At 44.4% G+C, this 10,000-nt stretch overlaps 1 protein-coding gene across 1 annotated transcript in view; it reads left to right on the forward strand.

Moving 5' to 3' along the window:
• The window catches only part of disp3 (dispatched RND transporter family member 3), a 61,771-nt gene that overhangs the window by 17,803 nt on the left and 33,968 nt on the right, over window positions 1–10,000 (forward strand). Inside the window, exons 7-9 of the mRNA XM_063194239.1 lie at window positions 622–761; window positions 2,611–2,699; window positions 6,017–6,178. Of these exons, the coding sequence (XP_063050309.1) occupies window positions 622–761; window positions 2,611–2,699; window positions 6,017–6,178 (391 nt within the window). The remainder of the gene's footprint in view (window positions 1–621; window positions 762–2,610; window positions 2,700–6,016; window positions 6,179–10,000) is intronic.

Below are 10,000 nucleotides of genomic sequence, written 5' to 3' on the forward strand. Positions count from 1 at the left end.
TCCTACAATGAATAGAACAGTCCTTAGGTCTGCCTAGGTCTGCCTAAGGGGGGCCATAATAGAACCAGGAAACAATGGGCCAATGGAACCTCTCTCTCTCTACTCTCTCTGGCTACAGCGTCCTCAGGGCAGCCAGACACAATATTACTTTTAATTTAATTAATTAGTTATTTTTTTTATTTCATTTTTGCTTCAGGGGAGCGCAACGAGATGGCGATGCAACAACAACAATAAAACAGCAACAACAGCAATGAAAGTCGTTTTCAAACAGGCGCTGAGACTCTTAGCTGACACCTCCCTCCACTTCGCTCCCAAAAAAAAAGAAACAAAAACGTTTTTTTTTCGAGGTGGCTGCCATTTATATTCTGCCAGGAGGAGAGGCATCGATGCAGCGTGGAGAGCAGCCAGCCAGCGGCCATCTTTATTCATGATGCCCCCTCGATAGCATGCGCTAAAAAAAGAAAGAAAAGAGAAAAAAAAAGAACGACAAAAAAAAACACACACATCGACAAACTTTTGCCAAAGAGAGAAGTGCTTGCAGGAATGTGTGCTACAGACACCGAAAGCCCTTGAGACTTTGAACCGAGCTGACCCTTTTTTTCCTGTCTTTGTTCCATGCAGATCCCTGCGGTCCACGACTTTGGCCTGTTCATGGCACTCATCGTGAGCTGCTGCTGGGTGTGGGTGTCCATGTTGATGCCCGCTGCCCTCTGTGTCTGGAGCCACTGCAGGGCTGCCCAGGGGAATGCCTGTCTGAAATGGTGATGGCCACTTTCTCCTTGGGGAGTCAGGAAGGGACATTCATAGGTCGGGACTGAGAGGGTAGAAGTTACAGTACCTTAATTACAGTCCAGTGTAGACCTACTTTTTACTTTTTCCTGGTACAGAATTAATGTTTTCTAGGCCAAGTGATTTGGCTTAAAAGACATGTAGCATGAGAATAAATCTATTGCCCAATGTTGTTGATAGTACAGAATGCTGTTGGTAGGAAGGAAGATTGAGAAAAAAAATGATCCAACCAAAGAATAAACTGGCAGGTAACATAAACGTAATGGGGCATAGAAACTACTGTAACTACAAGGCCTATTTTCATAAACACCATTAAGGTCATGTTAGCTGCTCGTTAGAGTTTGACCATATAAAATGCCCCTATTATTTTCTCTGATAAAATGCACTTGCTGTCTTCGATTAACAAGGCTATGGATGGATGTATTGACCCGTTTAGAAGCTACGTTATCACTGGCTGCGTGCACATTGTTGACTCAAACACACACATACACAGACAGACAGTGCAGAACCTAAAGAGAGAAGACCTGCCGCCTGGAAGTGTTTTGTAAGCGTTTGTAAAAAATAGAAATCCTAAACGTACACTTATTACGCAATTCCGAGATGGAATAGGCTGTTCCAGAAGCATAAATGTATATGGTTACAAGTAATGAAACGTACCAACTGGATCATCCATTGTCTTATTTCGGAAAAACACCTGCCTAGTTTCTTTAAAAATGTGCAGTACGTGGTCGATTCTGCTCCAACAATGCGCAAGCAAACCGATGACGTCACATCTGTGTACAAACAGTAAAGGGTTCTATACTGGACTTGTCCTTCACGTATTGCTGCTAACATTGACCATTGTAATGGCACCACTCAGGGCTGGACTGGCCATCTGGCTTACCGGGCATTTCCCGGTGGGACTTGCACCCTCGTGGGCCCCTATTTTCAGAAATGTAAACAAAACAATTTTTAAAACATTTTTTTTTACATTTCTGAAAATAGGGGCCCACGAGGGTGCAGGGGAACACCGGTGACTCAGTTCTGCGCCACTAATTATGAGCCAAAAAGCCCTATAAGCCAAAAGTGCCCGGATCCTACAGGTATTTCTCTCCCAGTTCAGCCCTGGCTCCCCTGTAATGGGTGTTGATGACCTTAAAGTAATAATCCCCCTCAAGACTAGCGGCGCTGCATGTGTTTTATGAGTCAGCCCACAGCTCTTGACATTCTGCTCTAAACACCAGAGAAAAATAAAAAGCACAGTCCGCCCTGACTTACTCAGTTCTGAAACCAACAGTAAGTCATTATTCCAACCCTAAAATAACATTTCCAAAATCAATGTATTGGTTCAACCACCTTACACCAAAGCAAGAGGCTCTTCTTATTCCTGATTTCCCTCACTCCATGGGTCATTTTGAAAGTCTGTTGTTCGTTATGCAACCTGTACTGTCGGGCTACCAAAAATGAAATCTATACGGTATGGTATTGTTTCAAAGCATGGGCGTAATTTTAGGTGTGGATGGTGGGGACATGTCCATACCACTTTTGAGATAAACCTCGCTTGCCCCCACCACCTTTTCAGAAATATAATGCAAAAATATACGTAGTATTATACGTTATTTTTGATAGGATGACAGGAACCAAGTGGGAGACAGAGAAGGGGGAGGATTGGGAAAGGACCTCGGGCCGGAATCGAACCCGGGTTCCGTGCGTGACAGTGCAGTGCCCTACCGTTTGAGTCACGGCAAGGCCATTTTCTGTTCTACCAGCTGGGCCAGTTGGGCCAGGCGGTTTCGCGTTGTTTTTCCATCGGTGAAGGCTGTTTGTTGTTCTATCTACCAGGTGGAGCGTCATCTCCAGTCTGTCGGTGAGTCACAGCCCTCTCTCAGATGAGGACGACGTGGCCCTGCTGTCTGTGGAGATGGAGATAGGTGAGGAGATTATAACGCACGCACGCTCGCACGCTCGCACGCTCGCACGCACATGCACACACACACACACACACACACACACACACACACACACACACACACACACACACACACACACACACACACACACACACACACACACACTGTGCATCACCTGCGTACTGGACAGGGGTCGGGGCTATGGGGGGGGGTGGGGTAAGAAGGGCATCTGCCCCGTGGCCCAGGGCCCTCTTGTGTTGGTGGTTGGGGCCCTATTGTGACCTTGGCAGGTTGCATAGGGGCCCCATCAGTGTCTTGCCCTGGGGCCCTGTGTGCCATTGTTCCGCCACTGGTACTGTACACGCGTACACAGACATGCACGTGCAAAAACATGCACAGACACACACCAACATAAATAGACTCGCGTGTGCACAGAATCTGTGGACATGGAGATAGGCGAGGAGGTAATAACACCTCTCTCTCTCTCTCTCTCTCTCTCTCTCTCTCTCTCTCTCTCTCTCTCTCTCTCTCTCTCTCTCTCTCTCACTCTCTCTCTCCATCTCTCTTCTCTCTCTCATCTCTCTCTATTCATCTCTTTCTCTTCTCTCTCTCTCTCTCTCTCTCTCTCTCTCTTTCACTCTCTCCATCTTTCTCTCCCTCTTGTCTCTCCGTCTTTCTATCTTGTCTCTCTCTTCTCTCTCTCAATTTCTCCCTCTTCCCTCTCTCTTCCTTCCCTCTCTCTTCTCTCTCTCTCTCCTCACTCTCTCTCACTCTTGCTGCCACACACACACACACACACACACACACACACACACACACACACACACACACACACACACACACACACACACACACACACACACACACACACACACACAAACACACACACGCACACACACACACACACACACACACACACACACACACACACACACACACACACACACACACACCGTCAGTGGAGATGGAGATAGGTGAGCAGGGCTAAGATCCTCTCAGCAGAAATGTTAGAGGAACAAAAAAGACAAAGATAAAACGCAGACATGAAAGAAAGGAGAAAAAAACACTTAATCGCCATCACACTGTTCAAAAAAGAAATGGTAAGACAGAGGAACATTTCATGCAAGGCTTCAACTGACTGGTTTTTATGATCCATTTTGTGCTGTGGTAGGATTTGGCTTGGGGACGAGAAGGTGGGGAGAACCAATCTCAGTCAAACTCAGGGACACTTAGTGCTGAACAAACACTTAAGTCCCCTCTCCGCAATCTACAATACATACACACATACACACACACGCGCGCACGCACACACAGTATACATTGTCACACGTCTCTGCACTCACGCTATACTGACTGTGTCTCTCTCTCTCACACACACACACACGCACACACAAACACGCACGCACGCACACACACACACACACACACACACGCGCGCGCGCACAGGCACACACGTCGGCTATACATTGTTGTGAGCCTCAGACCCACGTATTGTACCTGTTTCTCCACTCACAGCAGCCACACTGCGAGGTGAAAGCAATCCAGCTGCTGTCAGTGCTCTTCATCTCAGTTCTCTTGGTGCACTTTATAGTTTCACAATATTTACTGTAAGTAGCAAATGTTCTACTTGAATTAGATTTATATAGAAGTGCGTTTGGGCGTGTAATGCTTATGCCGTGCAATTGTTTTGACGCACATTTTACATTTACGCCATACAGTACGAAGGACTTTGTTGGTTTTGGTCTGATATTATTACCGAGCTCTAAAATGAAGTCCAGTGAAATTAAATAAAGTCCAGTTGCTTTAGGCAGTTCACTCTTTTGGATAAGGTGTAGGTGACCGAGAATGAGGCCAACACTTCCTTGTTGTCATCTTTCATCTCATCATTTCATCATTTCATCATCTTTCGCTTCTCTGTGTCCCTCTCTGTATTTTTGCCTACTGTATGTCATCACACCAGCCTGACCTACTGTTATTATAGGGATTGGTTGCAGCCCCAGGCTAGGTGCTTAAGGCCACTTCAGCCAGGGTTGAGGGCTGCTGGTCAAGATGGGATTCAAACCTGTATCCCTCAGATGTAAAGACTGACTCGCTTAACCATTGAGCTGCCCATCCGCACTGTTAGCTTGTTCAAAAAGTCGAGAATCCCAAGAAAGCCGACCTAAAACCTCGGGAAAGTGGGAGTGAACATTTGGTGACGCAATGTCAGATCGATAATTATCGAGGTTGATCTCATATGAGTTAATGTTTTGTGTGACGACACACGCATCATCAACATGATGAAAATATCCTCTTGTAATCACTATCAACAACACCAGTTAATGTCATTCAATTGCAGATGCACATATGACAGCAATGCTGGTCTCTGACTGTTTAATTTAGCTTACTTCAGCTAAAATGATACAGTATGTCGTGGGTATGGAGGCTCAAGTGGAGGTGAAAAAAAGAAAAGAGAACCAAAACAAAACACGCATGATTCCCGATTGTTCCGGGATCAGTGGCGTTCATGCGCCAAAGTCCAGAACTCGGTTGTCACATGGGCAGTGTCGTCAGCTGTCTCGAGAGGTCCCGAGATCGTGAAGGCACCATTAGTCCATCCATTTCCTCATTGGTTGTCAGTGCCCTTCCCCTAGACTCAAAATGAATGAATTTGTATGTAACTACTACCACCGTCAAGAGATTAAAGCCATTTCAGCCAATGTCCTGAGGGATCTAATAAGCTACAATTGAACTCTCATGGATAACATGACCTGGGTGAATGAGAATCTTTAAAGACATCGTTTCTCCTTATTAGCCGTCACAGTGTCCGTCTCTGAAATGAATGTGCAAGCGGCTGGGCTACGTACATTTAGGCGATTAAGGCCATTGCTGTCCTTTCCTGAGGGACTTGATCATCATCCTCCAAAAAGAAGTCCAGCTGTTTACCAATGATCTCCCATGGATAACATGACCCTGAAACAAGACCCCTCGCATCTCCTCTCATCACATGCTGTCATCATTCATATTCATTCCTCAGTGTCATTTCATACGTTCATCCTTCTCCTCACTGGTTCTCAGTATGTCTCCTCTGTTCTCTTCTCTTCTCTTCTCTTCTCTTCTCTTCTCTTCTCTTCTCTTCTCTTCTCTTCTCTTCTCTTCTCTTCTCTTCTCTTCTCTTCTCTTCTCTTCTCATCTCTTCTCTTCTCTTCTCTTCTCTTCTCTTCTCTCATTTTCTGTTCTGTTCTGTTCTGTTCTGATCTGTTCTGTTCTGTTCTGTTCTCTTATCTTGTCTTCTCCTCTGTTGTTTTCTCTGGTCTTGTCTTGTCTCATTTTCTCTTCTGTTGTCTTCTCTCCTCCAGACTCCCTGGATGTGGAGGCTGACACTGCCTTGCTGTCCCTGAGCGTGGAGCCTTTGCAGGGGTCGACGGGGAAGGGAGGGGTGGGGGTGGTGAGCACCCAGCTCCAGAGGCTGCTGCAGCGCTGGGTCGAGCCCGTAGTAGAGAGACGCAAACTGGTCATCGGTAAGTGAAACTATATAGAAAATAAACTGGTCAACGTTACAGTAGGTGAAACTGATCAGCTGTTAGTGAATTGGGCCTCAATAAGTAATCTCTTTGTCAGTTTGTTGACTAGTAGTCATTGTTATAGGTACATTCAGGGGTGCCGACAGGGGGGGACAAAGGGGACAGTTGTCTCGGGCCCAAGGAGAGAGGGGTACTCAATTGGGTACTCATTACATTGTATGTATTGCGCTGGGGGGCCCTTTCAAACAACTTTGTCCTGGGCCTTGCCAAAGCTGTCAGCGGCCCTGGGTACATTAGTCAGCTGTTGCAGATCCTGTGCGAAGAATTGCTCTGACTCATGGTTGGTTAACTAAGAAGGGGAGAGAGGAGTCTGTTCAATGGCCCTGGACATATGTCTTTATGTATTACATTGATTGAGAGTTGTAGTAATAACCGAGGTGTTTCAGTACACTTAGGTCAGGACTTGGCCGGAATGCTTCAGGCAATTTGCAAGGCATTTTCTCGTCAACACTTTCTAGGAATTGCATCATAGCCGTCAATGTCTCCCCAATGCTAATTAAGTAAGTTAGCAGTGTTTGGTGTGGTGGATCATTTCTGGTTAGTCTGACTGCCTCCCATACGAATACGAATACAAATACAAATACTTTATTGTCCACAATGTGGAAATTCGTCTTCAGTTTCACCACATACATTATACATGATACTCTACTCTACTCTACATTTAAACAATTAAGCATTAATCTCACAATACACAAATCAAACATTCAAACACTGCATTTGCACAAAGCAGAAGAGGAGAACAGTAAGTTCTAGAATAGAATTTTAAATACGAAGATAAAAATAAACATAGCATCATAGCCGGTAGCCGGAGATTTGCTGTGAGGTTGCGAGTTTGAGCCCCAAGGCAGCATGGCATCATGACAGTGTATAAAGATGACATGCTTATTTGAACCATTTGTGCATTTGTGTGTGCGCACACTACCCCTTTGCAAGTTAAGGCGTGCTCCACAACGCCCTGTGACAGGTTAGGATTAGGGATGGTTTTGGTCCGGGCACAATTTCGCAACAAATTTGCCAATCCCTTGCTTATTTCGCTGTTCTTGGCAAAAATAAAGCAGCAGAAACATTGCTCTACTGTCAGGTTAGGTTTGGTTTCAGAGCATTTTCGCGTTTAGCAACAGAAATTCACTGTGGCAAAATAAAATCACCGACATGGAGATGTGCAAACCTCATCACGTGACATAAGTGGATGAAAGTGCTTTACCTTTACCGTTGCGTTTGAGGAGCACGACTTAACTTCAAAAGGCGTCGCACCACCATGCAGAATTCACTAGCGTGAGATACATACGCAAAAACATAATGGCAGCCTGCCGAGGGTTTGAACTGTGCAGAATGGCCTCGGTCACACTTGTAGCCATAGATCCGCTGCCGGTGGGCCTGTGCCCAAACCATTGTCTATCAGACCCGTCCAATGAAATAGCTCCATTATTTTGATTGACGGTTTCAGTAATGAAAGGAGTCCATGTGGTTCGGGTCCGCTACAGTCCCACCTGATTTATTTCTGGTCTCCACCATTTTATGACTTCTGGCTGCGCTCCTGCACTTGTATTTCTTTTCCTGGAAATACAAGGGTGTCAAATGCAGTTTGGTTTTGCACATTTAACACCCAATGTGTTGCATTGTAATTACAGAATATGTGTGTTTAATAGAACATTTACAGCTGTTAATTAAGCTAGTAGTATTAGTATTTAAAATGGCATTTATATACTCAGCAAGTGCACTGTGATATGAAGTGTCACCATATTCCAACTGAAAGTACAACATATGCAATCCACCTAACAAGGAACTACTTGGTACTCAGTGCACACTCCTTGCTTCTTCCTCATTTCCTTCCTGTTGTCTGACAGGAAGGGGGTGTAAGTAAACAGGGATTAGATTGGTGTAAATGCTGTTTCACACTTTTGACAGAACAGCATCTGCTTGCCTGGTTACGCTTGCTGTGGTTATTTTGGAGATACTTTGCCTTCCTTTTCGTATCCCTTCATTTTGATGTGATGCCTACAGGGAACATTACAGATTGTTTGTCAAAATTCACTTTTGGTTTCAACACATTACACTGTAAAAAATGCCTGTTGAAATTACGGCAAAAAAATGTCAAATTGCAACAGTCAGTGACCGTAAAATGTAAAACAGTTTATCTCTGTACTAAATATGGCAAGCCACTATTTAGTCAAAAAGCGCTACATAACTTCATTTTTGACAGGTGTCATATGTAGAAAATACTGGACTGTTCTCTGTAAACGAAGATATTGGAAAACACCGTTAAGTGAGATGAAGTAGTCAAGAAACGGTACATAACTTTATTTTTCACTGGTGTCAATATGTAGAAAATACTGAACTGTTCACTGAAAAGAAAATATTGGAAAATACCGTTAAGTGAAGATGAAATAGTCAAGAAACGGTACATGACTTTATTTTTCACTGGTGTACACATATATACACAGCTAATCTGTCAGAGTTAGATTGATCAGAGTTAGACTGGTGTTCAGCCAAAATCTAAACATCAAGAGTTGTAGCAACACTACAGAGTGTTATTTTGACTCCTCTGGATCCGAGTTGTTGAGCTAAGAGAGCTAGAGAGTTAATGTTTAACTCCCTAGAGAGTTATGAAAACACGCCTCCCCAATTTCCAAATGTTTTAGCAACATGAGCAGCCATTTTTGTTGAGTCCCGTATAAGTGAACCAAACTCAATCCTCTGTTAGTGAACCAAATTGTGAAACCAACAGACAAAGAACTCTATTTAATCCAATAGATCTCTTGTGATTGCACTTGTTCCAGACGTAACTTGTCAAACCACTGATAGGCTGGTTGTAACAGGCAGAGTTTGATGTCAACACGCTATTTGATTAGTAGCCATCAATGAGTATTAACTTAGAGTACACCCCTTTGCATGTGTTCTAGTTCATCCTGCGAAAAAAATTCTCCACCGCAATATTTTTTTTCCCTTATTGGACTTTGAGGCTTTGCCATCAGAGTTTTCGATTGAGAGGCAAATTGACCACAGTAAACCTCTTCAAAATTCAGAATATCTTTTTTTGCATTCCTCCTACCAACAGAAAAGCAATGGAGGTTATAATGAATTAAATTTTAATTACTCCACAGAAAACATATTGCCTGTCTGCTTAGCTCCAGGTGCCTCCACGTTGTAGATTTGACAACAATGAAGCTGGCAACTGAATAAACTGTGCAACAGTTAAGGACTGCAAATGGCAACAGTTTGCATTTTGCATTAATTCACTGTAACTTATTATTTATCCGGTAACAGCCTACAGTTTAGCCTCATTTAATGTGTAAAATATACCTATAGGCTAGTATAATCTGAAAAAGTCTACCTGGGACAGTAATCCCTTGATTTAGTCTCTTAGAAGTAGCCCAGTCTATTTGAAACTGTTCATTCTACCCCATCCAAATCAATCTATCAATCAATTCCTGACCTCACCTGAGTGCTAAGGGCTGTCATGCAATGATTAACTTACTGCCTGCACCTGTCAAATGCTTCATCACTCGGGTCACATGGTTCACTTGAACATGTATTTAAACAGGGACTGTTGCATTGTACTGCTCACTGGTTGCTAGCTAGCTAGCTGGCTGGCTGGCTGGCTGTAAGGCCGGCTGGTCGGCTGGCCGGCTGGCCTGCCCTGGCCTGGCCTGGCCCGGCCTGGCCGGCCCGGTTAGCAGGTCACGTTGTAAGGGTGGCTGCATGGCTTGCTAACTAGCTTGTTTGTTAGCTTGCTTGCCCCGCTAGCTTTGGCCTTCA

The sequence above is a fragment of the Engraulis encrasicolus genome, chromosome 3 (genome assembly GCF_034702125.1).
Source record: "Engraulis encrasicolus isolate BLACKSEA-1 chromosome 3, IST_EnEncr_1.0, whole genome shotgun sequence".
Taxonomy (NCBI): domain Eukaryota; kingdom Metazoa; phylum Chordata; class Actinopteri; order Clupeiformes; family Engraulidae; genus Engraulis; species Engraulis encrasicolus.